The 15,849-nt window shown below is 41.5% G+C and overlaps 1 protein-coding gene and 1 long non-coding RNA gene across 4 annotated transcripts in view; one reads left to right on the forward strand and one right to left on the reverse strand.

Annotated features, from left to right (window-relative positions):
* The first annotated feature begins 16 nt into the window (after positions 1-16).
* Positions 17-15,849, forward strand: part of LOC309535188 — a 42,385-nt gene continuing 26,552 nt past the window's right edge. Inside the window, exons 1-3 of one of the 3 annotated variants that reach the window (XR_014221086.1) lie at positions 17-185; positions 995-1,116; positions 9,523-9,555. This is a non-coding gene — a long non-coding RNA (uncharacterized lncRNA). Of the gene's footprint in view, positions 186-994; positions 1,117-3,599; positions 3,714-9,522; positions 10,076-15,849 lie in introns of those variants that run through there. The other 2 variants (XR_014221087.1, XR_014221088.1) reach the window with 2 other exon arrangements.
* LOC309535071 (calcium-activated chloride channel regulator 1-like) overlaps positions 3,702-15,849 on the reverse strand; it is a 30,594-nt gene continuing 18,446 nt past the window's right edge. Inside the window, exons 8-14 of the mRNA XM_082227813.1 lie at positions 15,375-15,552; positions 12,937-13,043; positions 10,161-10,391; positions 8,747-9,017; positions 7,978-8,142; positions 5,655-5,897; positions 3,702-4,942 (exon numbers count right to left, since the gene is read on the reverse strand). Of these exons, the coding sequence (XP_082083939.1) occupies positions 4,428-4,942; positions 5,655-5,897; positions 7,978-8,142; positions 8,747-9,017; positions 10,161-10,391; positions 12,937-13,043; positions 15,375-15,552 (1,710 nt within the window). The 3' untranslated portion in view covers positions 3,702-4,427. The remainder of the gene's footprint in view (positions 4,943-5,654; positions 5,898-7,977; positions 8,143-8,746; positions 9,018-10,160; positions 10,392-12,936; positions 13,044-15,374; positions 15,553-15,849) is intronic.

The following is a 15,849-nucleotide window of genomic DNA, read 5'->3' on the forward strand; positions in this document are numbered from 1 at the left end:
GGGGTGGGCGGGATCGAGGGGAAAGGAGGCGCGAGACGGGGGTTAAGCGCCGCCCCCAAGTCCGCCCCTTAAAAGGGAGGCTTCGCGAGGAGAAGTCAAAGGAGCGGTTGTTGCTCCCTAAGGGAGGCAGCGGCTTTTTTCGTCGCTGGCACGGGAGCTTTCATTTCTCTCTTTCTACGTTTCGGGTGAGTTGAGTTTGAAGGGGAAACGACAAGGAACTTATTTTCCTCTCAGTGTTAGAAACTGAAAAATGAAATGGCACCTTAAAACAGGCGCCAGAACGGAATGTCTAGGCGCGCTTTTTTAATAGCAAGAATACAAAGCTGAATAAGATTTGAAATATTTGTGTATTTTGTTGGTGTTGCTGTATTTGAAATGAAAACTTAATAAAAAGCATTAAAAAAAGACTACAAAGCTGAAAATGAACGAACTGCAGCTAAAATATTATGTTCATTTTCCACAGTGTCTAGTCCTTCCCCTGCCCACCCCGCTACTCACAGAGTAGCTGGAAGTAGGGAGACAGAAAAGGTACCCCTTTCATTCCACTCTGCAGACAAGCCCTGGATTATCCCTACACTGCCTTTCCCTCATAAAAAATACCATTTTTGGCACCACAGTTAACACATATTAAAGACCTATACAGCTGGTGGCAGTGTCCAGTTCGCAAACCTAAGACTTAAGGGTCCTTCAGTGATCCCAATTTATTTAGATTTTAAGCATCCCTGTGAGAGTCTGAGGTAGAGAACACTTTAACATGCACTACTTAAACCATCATAACTCACTGACTAGTATATTTCAGATTAAAAGCACACTATACATTAAAAGTACATCAAACAAGGCAACTAAAACCTAAACAAAACATTTTGGGTTGAAAAGCAAAAAGAAAGTTTTTCAGGTCCCCAATCCATGCATATTTTACTTGGGAGAAAGCCCCATTGAACTTGGATGGAATTTATTTCTGAGTAACAGTGGCCATTTTAATCTGAAATCTTAGGTGCAGTACGGGGCCCAGAGCTCAGAAACGGCTCATGAAACGCGACCAGAACAATTGGAGTTTCGAACTCTGTGTGTGATTGAGTTGAATTAGAGGCACATTAAGGTGTGTGCTTTGAGAAGGTATTAGTTAATATTTAATTATCCCTTTTTTGTCCTTTCAGGCTGCGACGCTTGGTGGTTTAAATGTTTGACAGTTTTCTTTAGTTCTTTTCAATGCCTGCACATAGTGCATGTGACATCACACACACTATGTGCAGGTATGTGTGTGTAACATCACACATCTGCGTGGCAGCAGCGGGCACCCACCCACAATCCTGAGGGTGAGATGGCACCCCTGAAATACAGTATATAAATGCAATAAAATAGATGGATAATTGCTGGAAGATTTCGCTGCACATTATTCAGCCATTTACCCATCTTGGTCCATTAAATAAAGCATGGCTTTAGAAGCTGATCTTAGGCTGCATTTCTAAATGAATTTACAAAGAAGTACCGTAAGCCTTACTCAACACAGAGGGACTTCTGATAAAGCATACATAGGATCACACTACCCAGTATTTCTGTGTGCTTTGTGAGTCCACTAGATGTCAGTATAATAAAACCTATTTACTTAACACTTTTGTTGGGGTGGGGCAAGTTGCATTTACACAATGTTCCAGCACTATGTGTCAGTTTCACCTGAAATAAAGAGATTATCTGGATTGCAGTATCACAGTGGTCAAAACTTCCCCCCAAAGATAGTAGTGAACATCCAGGTTTTCTAGTTTGGTGATCTAAGTATGAGACATGATGTCAACAGATCCATTAAGTAAATTTGGTGCCCCCCACCTTGCCTTCTGCTCAATTTACTATGTCTGTGGTTTTCAACCAGTGTGCCATGGCACCCTGGGGTGCCTTGAATGATAGTCAGGGGTGCTGCGGGCAACTCTGGCCTCTGTCCCTCTTTCCTTCCCTCCCTCCTCTGATGCCCTCTTGTGTCTCTGCGTACCAAAGACTTGCACAGCTGTTTGTTGCAGCAGCCCTGGCTACAAGTTCCCCAGGCGAATGGTGCCTCTGGGGCTGGCCAGGGTGTGCTTCCCAGGCCCCTTTGGGGCAGTGTGAGGAGGTACCTCTCTTTGGAGCAAGGGGGCAGCTCAGACACCAGTGGCTGCCCAGAGGATTCCCAAGGAGAAGGGAGAGGAGTTATACTTGGAAAGTCCTGCAGTGCCCCCTTGTGTTGGCACCCAGTGTAGCGAAACGAGTTCCATTGCAAAAATCTGTCTCCGATGGAATGAAAGGCACTGCACTCACCTAGATGAGGAAAGTTGAACAAATAAAAGTTGGGCAAGAGATATAGAACACCTACCATCTGCACACTTACTTTGCTCTGGAAATGAGGGCCTCCCTTGGAACACACCAAGGGTTAAAGCATGTCTGCCACTGTATAGCAATCCAGTTTAGCAATATGTGAATGGAAACATGGCGGTTGTGGTATGTAGAGCCGTAAGAGCCATAAGTGTGGCCATAAGCACACACACACAAAAAACAACCCCCCTTTTGATACTTTATAATTATAAAGGGTTTATGGCAGGAGTTGCTAACCTGTGGCCCTCCAGATGCCATTGGACTCCAACTCCCATTGACACTGCTATCTAGGCCTGATGGGAGTTGAAGTCCAACAACAGTTCTAGTTACAGGTAGATAGCTGTGTTGGTCTGCAGTAGTCTAAACAAAATAAAATTCCTTCCAATAGCACCTTAGAGACCAACTAAGTTTGTTATTTGTATGAGCTTTTGTGTGCATGTACAATTCTTCAGATACACTGAAACAGAAGTCTAACAACAGGTTAGCCAACCCTGCATAATAATAATAATAATAATAATAATAATAATAATAATTTATTTATACCCCACCCATCTGGCTGGGTTTCCCCAGCCACTCTGGGAGGCTCCCAACCAAATATTAAAAACACAATACACAATGGCTTTTTACTGTTTGTAATTTGCTTCTGTGGGCTGTGAATTTTTGCTGTTATTGATTTGATTTGATTTATTCTCTGTTGCTTGATTTTGTTGGATTTTTATAGTTGAGTTTTATTTTAACATTTTATTGTAAGATGCCCAGAGACCTCTGATCATAGGGTATCATAGAAATATCATTAATGACAATCTTGTTTTTCATTGGTAAGCCTCCATGTTATGTACATAGGCAGTCTTTCATTTAAACACTGACCAGATGCAGAAGAGTTTCACTTCTTCAGACCATCATTGGGTTATGATTATTTAGATGTCACAGTGTCCAAATATAATTTTCTAGGATTCCACTACATTCTGATTAAGGATATTTGGTTCAGTTCAGTGCCTTTATATGAAAATGAACATGGTCAGACTGGGGAGAGAATAACAACCGTTGAACACAAACAAAATTATATCTGAGTAAATATGAATAGGATTGTACTATAGAATAGGTATCATTTTTTCCAGATCTGAGCATTGCATCAATTGTAGGTGTGTGAGCTTAGATAAGGTGATACTGAAACTTTAGAGGAGAGCGCTACAATTCTAAGATCCTTAATTGGCAGTTTTGATAACCAGGTGGTTGATTTCTTTTTTGAAACTTAACAGGGAGAGAGGGCAGCCCACCAATAAAATCCGATCCTAATCATGGGGACGATGGACCACTTTCCTTTCCTTTAATCAGAAAACATAAATAAAATTGTTCCAGTCTTCTCCATGGAATCTTCTTCTTTAATAATTTTTTACCATTCTCCCCTTACCAGTTTGTGCACTGCTGTCAAAAAGTAAGAAGGCAATACAACTTTTATAGTACATTTTTATAGGTGAATAGGTATAGGTAAAATAGATTCTAATCTATTTTAAGCTGCAATCACTAACCTGGGAGTAAGTCTTGTTGAACACAGAAGTGTTTATTTTCATCTATGAAATGTTACAGGGTATGGACATACAATAATAATATAATTTAGTTTTCATTGTTTACAATAGATAATGTCAATCTGTTATTCAAGCTGTGTATATATACATTACCATTTAGAATTTTTGGAAACCATGAAATAGACCATAATCAGATACAGAAGGAGTTCCATTTAAAATCATGTAACTAATTACACAATGGAGTAAGAGGAATATACTCTCTTTCTCCATTGTATAATTTAGGATATCTGACTCCTAAAAGTTAATATATAATTATTACATTCCAGTCTCAGAAATTCTAGGGCTTCGGTATCTTCACTTAAATAAAGCATACTGTTAGATTTGCAAATGCACAAATAATAACTGCAGAAGTACATACTATTATCACAAGTGTTAGGAATAGAATTACACATTAGAAGGAGTGGTATAAATGTTGTTTGGACTAGGAGTAGCTCCAAGTAATGGAGAAACAATCATAACTGCCTTTGCTATATTAGATGCTTCTTCAACATTGTAGTTGTATTACATTCCAGTCTGGGGACTTCTGTTTCTTCGCTTATGTACAACGCAGATGGTTATACTTACAATAACACAAATAATGATCACAGAAGCACATACAATGATCACAATTTTGGTTGTGTCATTTATCACACTGATCTCAGGATCATTAGCACCAGTGGGTTTCACATTAGACGAAATTGTGTGAGCAGTGGTAGTGTTTGGACTAATGGCAGTACTTAGCAGTGTGGAAGTGCCAGTTGAAGAAGTGGGAGTAGCTGGCAATGTGGAAAAAACCACAACTGCTCTTGCCGCATTAGATGGTTTTCCTTTGTTGTTGCTGCCATCAATGGCACGAATGGCAAAGTAGATGGAGGAGCCATTTTCTTTTGTTAAGTTTTCTGACTTGTACTGAAAAGATTGTTTGACCCCAGCGACTTCCACTGTCAGTCCAGTAGTGTTCACAGAAGTGGCGCTATCAAAACTTGCATCTCTTAATTCCAAGGGATTTTCACTCATTTTTATTTCATATCGTTCAGCTGCAAAATAAAGGACCCACAACAGACATGCGTTAGATGTACATCTTCAAACATGGATCAAGGAAACAGTGACAAGCCTATCAGTGCATAACTTCCTATCCTCCAGGAACCCTAAGCATATTGCATACCAGCCATTGCATCATTGTGTGTTGCAGAAGACTGGAAAATATTCCAGGGCACACGCTGGTTCACATGGCCACCATGTCAAAGTTGTTAAGATCAGCTGTCATTCCATGCTAATTTAAAAGCATGGTATTTATCAGAGGTGTCCAGAACCATTTTTGGTCCAGGGGGACATTTAGAAATCTAAGCACTGTTACAGGCATCGCAAACAACTCATTCCACAAAAGAAAAACTAATGTGGCTCTACCCGCCTTCCCCCACAACACAGGAAAAACAGCTACACCTCCAAACAAATAAAGCATATTCTATAACTAGGAATCCTGAACTAAAACAAAGCAATGTCTGTGTTCAAACCATACAGTCAAACACTTGACTTGGCCCAAAGAATCTTGGGAACAGTAGTTTGTTAAGGATGCTGGAATTGTAGCCTTGGGAGGGGAGAACTGCAGTCTTCCCAGAGCAACAGTGTCATCCTATTCTAGCATATTAAAGGGAGATTAATTCTGGTATAAACCCCTACTTTGCCATATTTAAATATATCTAAGCAAGGGAGTCATACTGGTTGATTAAAACAGGATTCCACACTTACCTTGTCCTAGATCATAGTCATTCCCAGGAGCTGTCCACGACAAAAGGAATTCATCATCATCGGCAGCTAGCTCCACCTCAAGGTCAGTGATTTGACAGGGTGGAAAGGCATCTTGGGGTTTTGTATTAGGAACTCCTGATACCACAAAAGAACCACCAGATGCAACTCTGCTGAAACTTCCTAGGTTTGCTTGGATTTCATCCTCAGTAGCTTCAGGTCTTGGTGAGTTCATTTTTATTTCACCTTCCAAAGAAAGAAAGAAAAATTGTGTCATAAGATGTAACTAGAATCTCTGCAAACGTTCTCAGTATTCTGAAAGTCTGTCTGATTTATTTCCCTGTGTCCAAACACAAAACGAAGACAAGGCATGTATAGGTGGTGATAGGATAGCCATCTTCAAATATCTGAAGGGCTATCTCATGGAAGATAGAGCAAGCTTGTTTTCTGCTGCTCCAGAAGGTAGAGCCCAAAACAATGGATTCAAACTACAAGAAAGGAGATTCCAACTGAACATCAGGAAGAACATCCTGGTGGTGAGAGCTGTTCAACAGTGGAACGGAACACCTCAGAATGTTATAGACTCTATGCTCATCCACACTTCTGTTTGATCCAAGGTTCATTCCGTTTGTCCCATGCCTTCTCGGCACAAGTCCAAGAGGATTTTATTTTGTCCAGCCATGTTCCCTGTGAAAAAACATGGTTTACTGCTGAATTGAAATAAACATCAATTTTCTGCAGATTGGGACAAACTGAAGAAATACCAGGATGAACCCTCTCTGCATTAGAGGTTTTTAAGCAGAGGTGGATGGCCATTTGTCAGAGATTCTTTGGTTATGATTCCTGGATGACCTTTCAGGTCCCTTCCAACTCTACAATTTTATGATTTGTTATTAATCTGCAGTAGATACCTATTTTTCGCTATATAGCCAGCCTTAGCTTCTCTTGTCCCCTCATTTGGTTTACAGTATTTCTATGCAGAGGATACCCAGCTCTATACTACCAGTCACAATTTCAATTCTTGACAAGCTTAACAGGTATCTCTTCATGGCTGTCAATAAATCACTAAAATTCAGTATGCATAAAACTATAGTACTTGTGTTTCTTCTAAAACATTTTCACTATCCCAACTTGATGCTCTGTAATTCAGTCTACTGAGCAATTCTGCTGTAGTTCCCTCAAATCTGTACTCTTATTAACTTGCCAGTCTTTCTCCACAACAGTTTTATGTTCCACCAACTCTTAACTGCCAGTTTTGCAAAACTGCTTCTTGTTTCTAAAATTCTGACAATATTCTTCTACTTGGTTTTCCTACTTCTTTTCAATTTCTTGCATGTCTTAAACTCTTCTGTGACGGTTGGGGTATGTGTGGGGTTTTTTGTGTGAGTATAGATGAATTGCAGGTATTTTCCAGATGAAGGATGCCAGATAATATTTTAAAGCCTAAAAACTTAGGGAATTTTTCCATTGATTCCCAGCATATTCAGCAAGGAGTGGCCCAGCTTGCTTCACCACCTGAGGGGCATTTTGCAAGTTCATCTTCTCTGCCCCAGGGTGGGGAAGATGAGTGGCAACACTGTGTGCAAGAACGCCCCCTTCTTGCCAAACTCTGAGAATCAGGATGTTCTACTAACGCGGCCACTGCAGGGGCAGGGAAGATGAGCAACAATACCACTTGCCAGAATACTTCCCTCTTGCTGGCAGTGGGACATTCCAATGGTGACAGAAGCAGTGGCATGGGTGGGGCACTGCCTCTTGTGTTTCTACTACCTGTGGCAGGTGCTTCACCCTGCCTCATTGTTGAGCCGGCTCTGCATTCAATCAACAAGTAGAATAGATTGTGTCAGAGTTGTAAAAGATAATGGACCCCTGGACTGTTAGGTCCCGTCAAAGGTGACTATGGGGTGTGGTGCTCATCTCGCTTCAGGCTGAGTGAGCCAGTGTTTGTCCACAGACAGCTTTCCGGGTCATGTGGCCAGCATGACTAAACCGTTTCTGGTGCAATGGAACACCGTGACGAAAACCAGAGTGCACGGAAACTCCGTTTACCTTCCCACCACAGCGGTACCTATTTATCTACTTGCACTGGTATGCTTTCAAACTGCTGGGTTGGCAGAAGCTGGGACAGGTCAATGAGAGCTCACCACTGTTGCGCTGGTGTCAGAGATGTGTACTCAATATCTGTATTAAATCTAAAATCTGCATCAGGTTGACAGTGGGGAGGGGAATGGCAGGGAAAGGTTTTCATTTCTCTCGAGATACCCATACTTTGAGAACTCTAGAGCTACATATTACTAGTAAATGCTTTTTCATAATGAATCCTTACCATTTTCCACAAAACCTGGTATATAGAGTGCTTGACTCTGTCTACGGACCAATCTGACATTCTTGTCTTTCCCTTGGACACGCACTTTTAAGTTGTATCTACCATTCTGTGTGAATGATGTGAAATACCTTGAGTAGATTCCATCATACTTGAGTATATCAGCACCTGAGAACATAAATATTAATACTTAACATCCAAAGCAAACCTCTCACTTGTGGTCATTATAAACCCTACATAACACATGCAAGAGATGTTTATTTCATAGTAACTGCTCCTGTTTTCATGAAATAGAAAATGCCTGACTTAATGTGATAGTATGGAATCATAAGGGACTGGTTAATAATATCTGTACAACACAAGCCAGCACAACTCATGACCTACCAAACCAAACATAATACAATAACATGTATTAGAACTTGCTGCATACTTCATTTTCTGCAGTCACAGTCAGCAAAATCAGGAGATTTATCAAGCTTGTGGTGGGTGCCACTAAGAGTCCCACCTTTCCCCATATGAACCTGTCCACACCCTGGAAACATCACTTGAAGCCTTTCTCTGTGTGCTGTCTCTGAGGGCTGGGTATGAGAGAGCAGGCCTTCTTTGCAGTAGGCTCCAATTGGGGATATTGGTTTAATGCATCTCAGGGAGCACACATGACTAGTTTTGAAAATACCTTTCTAAGAGGCCTTGGAGGCCACTATGTCAAATTAGACAAGAATGGTTGTCAGTGGAAAAAAATAACAAAATGCATGCTGCAATAATTACTTACCTGAACCATAGTCATAAAGCTCAAGCTCTTCAGTTTTTCCTTTCTCATCTTCAACTATGGCTGTGACATTTGCACCAATAACAGGTAAGAAACCTTGACTGATTTCTGCATATATGACCATTGCATTAGGATATTTATTAGTATCTTGATTCATATAGGGCTTCACAAGAACTGGAGGCACAGATACGGATGCTGGTCGACTAGTTACCATTATTGATATGATTTGTTCTGTTGAATGTGTATTCAGAAGTGAATACTCCCAGTCTCCCACCTGCAGATCAAGAAGAATATTCCATATCCATTATCTAAGTAGTTTGAAGAAATACATTTGCTTTTCCTTTGGTTGTTATGTTTTCGTAAAGAAGGTATCTCTTTTATGAAAAATGTACCAAGGAAAATGAGTACTGGCAACAATGTCATCCTGTGCACAGGATGAACGAGGAAATGAAAATTTGTGTGGAGAGAACAATATTGAGACAATTCAAACCAGGATTTTGGCAGACGCCCATTGGCAATATGGATTTTATGGGAAAGGGTTTTTGTTCCCCAGAACATGTGACTATAAAAACAGTTTCTGCTCAATATCAAGGCAGAGAAGGAAGCATTGGGTAGAGAAGCCAATGGTGGAAAAGACCAAGTGGACCTGAGAAGACCAATTCCAAGAAGGCCAATTGGAAGAAACCGACTGGGAATGGATTACAATGCAGAGAAGACTTAAACAGCACCAAAGAGGCAACACATGTCAGCAAGCCTCACCCTTTTCCTGTTTGTTACAGGATCTCTACCTGAGGACCTTGGTATGCATGTGTGTGAGTATACTCCATCTGCTGTGTGTTTGAATTTAGCACTCTAAAATTAGACCCTTGCGGGGTAGAAGAGGGAAGTGGGCCTTGAAGTTTTATTTAGAAAAAATACACCTTAGCTACCAAAACATGGGCAAATGATTTTCTAGGTATCTCATGTGGGCAGGAGCAGGGAAGTGTCCTCAGTTCCCAAATGAGCATTAGGATCAGGGAGCCAAGAAGGAAGCTTGTGCAACTTCCCAGTGAGATTCAACGTCAGCAAAGCTGGCACAGATTTGAGTGGCAGCTGTGAAGGGGCCTTAACACACTTCATGAACCATTTTAGAGCTTTGGACTTTGCAGACACAACCCTTTTAATCATATTTTGTGGGTGGGGAAAATGCTAATTTGGAATATTGAAGGTCTTTAAGACCATTTCAAAATCCTACATAGAAGATGGTTCTTCCACACTTGCATAATCTATCATGCTACTTTACCTGTAATGGCACAACCCTTTAATAGCACAGCTGTAGTTCCATAAATCTCTACAAGATAGACATTTCCATATTTTCTATGTGGAAAAGGCACACTAGTAATTGCAAGGTTAGATGCACAGAGAGCTGGGATTTTACCTCTGCAGTTCCACTAATACTGAGTCGAGCTGTTCGGACATTTGTATTATCAATGACAAAGTTGTTGTGGCTGTACTTCTTTCCTTTGGGATCTATCAGCAGAATTCCTGGTGGATATATGCTTGTGCTCCATGTAACGACAAAGAAAGTGTCATTTCCCACTGTTTTATCAATTGTTACAGTACCATCAAACCACCTTCCGGAACCGACGCTATGACTTTTACTTTCAAGCTGTTGGTATTAAAACAAACAAACAAAATGTTAAGCATTATGGTTAAAGGTAAAAAGGTAAAGGAACCGTAGATGATTAAGTCCATTCAAAGGCAACTATGGGGTGCAACACTCATCTCGCTTTTCAGGCCAAGGAATAATAATAAAAAGAATTAATAATTAATAGTAATTTATTATTTCTACCCTGCTCATCTGGCTGGGTTTCCCCAGCCACTCTGGGCAGCTTCCAACAAGAGATTAAAAATACATTAAAACATCAGTCATTAAAAACTTTCCTAAACAGGGTTGCCTTCAGATGTCTTCTAAACATCAGATAGTTGTTTATTTCTTTGATATCTGATGGGAGGGGGTTCCACAGGGCAGGCGCCACTACTGAGAAGGCCCTCTCCCTGGTTCCCTGTAACTTAGCTTCTCGGAACCAAGGCTCTCAGCGCTGGACCTCAGTGTCTCGACAGACCGATGGGGGGGTGAAGACACTCCTTCAGGAAGCTGGAATTTGTCCACAGACAGCTTTCCCAGTCATGTGGCCAGCATGACTAAACTGCTTTTGGCGCAACAGAACACCATGATGAATGCCAGAGCGCACAGAAATACCGTTTACCTTCCTGCCACAGTGGTACCTATTTACTTGCATTGGTATGCTTTTCAACTGCTAGGCTGGCAGAAGCTGGGACAGAGCAATGGGAGCTTACCCTGTTACGTGGATTTGAATGCTGACCTTCCGATCGGCTTGCCCAAGAGACACGGTGGTTTAGACCACAGCACCACCCGCATCCTGCCGTTACCTTTAAGCATTATACTATAGCAGGAAAATAGTATGAACTTAATATGCCAGCCAATCTTTGAAACTGGCACTTTATGCTTTACCTTCAAGCTGGTGGGTATTAGGTAAGCTGATATACCTGGCAAGTTTTATAAACTGAATACATACAGTTAATTTTAAATAGGGTGGGCTGCTCGCAGCCCCCAAGCCTCAGCCTCTGATTGGCTGAGCGAGCACTGCCCACCCTTACCTAAGGGTCCACTGCAGCCAGAGGTGGGCAGTGTCAGCTATCCCATCCCCCAGCCGCACCAGAAGATGGCAGCCCCCTGCACCCACCTTGCCCGCACCATGCAGCAATAGCTGCCCACCTGGACTCCCAGGTAAGCAGATGTTTTATTTCAAAAATAGTAAAGAAGTCAGGGTCAGTACATTGCCTAGAAGGTGAATTTATAGTGGATAGATGTGCTGAACAAAAAGTACATAATAAAGAGGCATTAATAAAAATGCTGGTACGGCCATAAGGAGATTTCCCATGTCCCATGCAGATCATGGTTTGTGCAACAGGGATAAAACTGATATCCTGCAGTGTTTCATTGTTAAAAACATGGAGGAAACGTAGATAAGCAGCTACAGCTAAACAGGTAGGAACCATTGCAACTCCAGCTCAGCAACCCTTTCTATACATAAGCTATGGCATGCTTAAGCTACTCCATGCAGATACCGTAATTGTTTTTTCTCCACCAAATATATTTATTGCAATTGTTTATGGATTTTTATTGGTTGTTTGCTGCCTTGGAAGTTTTGAATTGATAGACAGTTACAAAAATCCAGTGCAAAAGCAACAACTGCCATGTGCTCTTCGGATGAAGGGTGGTATATAAATTTCAATAATAACATTTTGATGGTGTCTTTGAATTCAACACAAAGCTATGTTATTAGCAGGATACCTGAAAACAGTAATGAGTAAAAAAACAACAAACTAGGACAAATCCAATCAGTGATCAGAAACAAGAGGTTGAAACTGGAAGACACAAATCTAATTCCATAGACCAGGGGTAGGGAAAGTTTGCTCCCAGATGTTGATGAACTGCACTTCCGATCAACCCCAGCAAGCATGGCTCAAGGCATGATGGGAGTTGTATTTCAGTAGCATCTGGAGGACCAAAGGATCACCACACCTGCCACAGAGGAAGAGAAGTAAACAAGAATTCACCTGGACAGGAGATACCACCAGCTTTGTCTCCATGCATGGACCTGGCAAGCAAAACAGTTGTAGAAGCAGCTCCAGGGGAGTTTGCACTCCATACTCAGGCTTGAAGATGGCCTGGCTAGGGTACTACTAACTTGTGGGCTCCTACTGGTTGGGGGTATGGCCAAATTTGCCCCAACTTGCATATGGGTTTGAATTAGGGATTTCCTACCTTCACCCCCTGGGGAAGCAGGGTCAGTGGCCTCCCTACTCACCCTCTAGGTGTAGCCCATGGAAAGGGGGATAGGAGACTCAGCTATGCCCTATTTCACAAAGGTGGGAGAATGGTTGGTCTTTGTACCGGACCTGTACATTTTGAAATGTTTCAGTTCTGCCAAAATCTGCCTCTACAATTAGCCTTTCTCTGCAAATTCTGCCTGGGTCTCGCTCTGTACAATAAGAGCAAATCACAGGCTGTAGAGTTGATGTCACACTCTGTTGTTTTCAATTTTTGTACAGTGCCTAGTAATTTTAAGATAATAAGAATCATTACGGTAGGCTACTGCTTGCACCCAAATCGTTGTAATCCAGACCTGAATCGATTGTTGACTGATATTTCCACTTCCTGAAGAAATTCCACTGAAAGCATCTATGAGGCCATTGGAATCCAAACTGTCTGTGGCAGAAAATTTCAAACCTCCTGAAATACAATTGAAATCATAATTAGAGTTATCTATCAGATGGAATAAAATGTATTACATTACTGTGCTGTGTCTTGTAGTAGCATATCCAGTATGGTTGCATAAACACTGTTCTGAATGGTAGCTTCAGCTTTTTAATGTTAGGAACTGATAAGGATTCCAGGGCCCAGTATGCTCCCCTACCTCTCCACAGTCCCTGGTGGCAGGAGTGGTCAGTGTTCCTTATGCTGATTGCTTAGCAACAGTGATTAAGTATCCTTAGCAACAGAAGCTTCCCTGTTTTGGCCTAATATTTGCCTCCATGTTTTGCTTTCTAACTTTATGTATTTCCAATTGACTTTTTTTTTAAAAAAATGAAAGCCAGGAGTTCAGACACTCTTCTGACTTGGGCATGTATCATACCTGCACCCCATGTTGGTGTCCCTGGGAACTGTACACACCCAACAGCCCATTGCAGCACATATCTACAGATGGAACAGGGTCTATGACTTTTGTGAGAACATAATTAGTTTCTCCTATACTGTTTTATGTATTAAAAAGAATCAGAAACCACTTTTTTCTCAGTTCCTCTAAATCAGATATTCACAACTGGCTAGCTGTTGAAAGATTACTGTGAACTATAAAATTTGCAATCGTAGGTATGGATTATGATGAGTATCAACTAAACACACACACATACCTAAAAGGGAGGCCAGGAGCACTGGTAGGTGTTTAAATCATTGGGGGCAGAGGCCCATAGCTACAAATTTACATAAATTTGCAAATGTTGATTTATATGTATAGAACCAAATTTAGATTTCAGATGTCACAAAAGCAAGTCAACCAATCCAAATAATCTCATTCAGATTCTTAAATTACTTTGCACCCAACCCCAGATCACTCCAAATCAGTTTGTTTCCAATTAATTCCCCCTCAGTTAATTTTCAAACAAATCAGTGCAGTTCTCATTCCAAATCAGTGCAGTTCTGCTCCAAATCAGTGCAGTTCTCATTCATTGCCCTGCACATCATTATCTAAATAAAGTCATAGAATCATAGAATCATAGAGTTGGAAGAGACCACAAGGGCAATCGAGTCCAACCCCCTGCCAAGCAGGAAATACCATCAGAGCACTCCTGACATATGGTTGTCAAGCCTCTGCTTAAAGACCTCCAAAGTAGGAGACTCCACCACACTCCTTGGCAGCAAATTCCACTGTCAAACAGTTCTTACTGTCAGGAAGTTCTTCCTAATGTTTAGGTGGAATCTTATTTCTTGTAGTTTGGATCCATTGCTCCGTGTCCGCTTCTCTGGAGCAGCAGAAAACAACCTTTCTCCCTCCTCCTTTTATATATTTGAACATGGCTATCATATCACCCCTTAACCTCCTCTTCTCCAGGCTAAACATGCCCAGCTCCCTTAGCCGTTCCTCATAAGGCATCGTTTCCAGGCCTTTGACCATTTTGGTTGCCCTCCTCTGGACACGTTCCAGTTTGTCAGTGTCCTTCTTGAACTGTGGTGCCCAGAACTGGACACAGTACTCCAGGTGAGGTCTGACCAGAGCAGAATACAGTGGCACTATTACTTCCCTTGATCTAGATGCTATACTCCTATTGATGCAGCCCAGAATTGCATTGGCTTTTTTAGCTGCCGCGTCACACTGTTGGCTCATGTCAAGTTTGTGGTCAACCAAGACTCATAGATCCTTTTCACATGTACTGCTCTCAAGCCAGGAGTCACCCGTCTTGTATTTGTGCCTCTCATTTTTTTTGCTCAAGTGCAATACTTTACATTTCTCCCTGTTAAAGTTTATCTTGTTTGTTTTGGCCCAGTTCTCTAATCTGTCAAGGTCGTTTTGAAGTGTGATCCTGTCCTCTGGGGTGTTAGCCACCCCTCCCAGTTTGGTGTCATCTGCAAATTTGATCAGGATGCCCTTGAGTCCATCATCCAAGTCGTTGATAAAAATGTTGAATAAGACCGGGCCCAAGACAGAACCCTGTGGCACCTCACTAGTCACTCTTCTCCAGGATGAAGAGGAACCATTGATGAGCACCCTTTGGGTTCGGTCAGCCAGCCAGTTACAAATCCACTGAGTGGTAGCATAGTCAATCTTAAAGTCATCTTAAATAAATTCATTTCTGCAAATTAATAACCTATACCAACATCAGTCTCCTAATTCAATGTCCTTTAAATTCATCCCTCAACTAACACACATATTACTTGGCTTCCTGAGTAAATTGTGTGTAAATTAAAAGGTTTTTTTTGCTGCTGGATTGACTCCTTTTTGGAGACACCAACTGACACCAAGTAGCACCAAAGAGTTAATGTAAGGCATTCTGCTTAATCATTTACCTGTCATATCTGCCAACGTTTTTAGTTCTTTTGCAGCGCTTGGTCCCAAAGCAATTGTGTGAATTATGGACCCACTATTTTGAACTTCAGTAAAGCAGGAGCTTATACCTCCATCTTCTCCATCTGTCAAGAGCACGATTTCACAGCCTTTGGTATCTGGATACTTTTTTAAAATCACCTGTATGAAAAAGAGGATTTTAAATTTTAGCAGCAACTAGTAATGTAGAAGCAATGGGACACTTTGTGCTTAATGTGTAAGAGAAACTTGCTGCAAAGCTCTACAAGTGTTTGTGTTGCATTGTTGTTGAGTGACAAAAATGTTGACTAATTTTCTACTTGTGAGACTGGTGAGATGGGTGCAATATTTTTTTCCTGTTGAAGTAGCATTTTCCCTAGGTGCTCTTCCACCATGACTGCCATAGCATTCCCTGGAAACACATGTCTGCACTCTGGGCTGGCCAAATACATTTTGCTT

Source organism: Podarcis vaucheri, assembly GCF_965113315.1.
Source record: "Podarcis vaucheri genome assembly, chromosome: 6".
Taxonomy (NCBI): Eukaryota; Metazoa; Chordata; class Lepidosauria; order Squamata; family Lacertidae; genus Podarcis; species Podarcis vaucheri.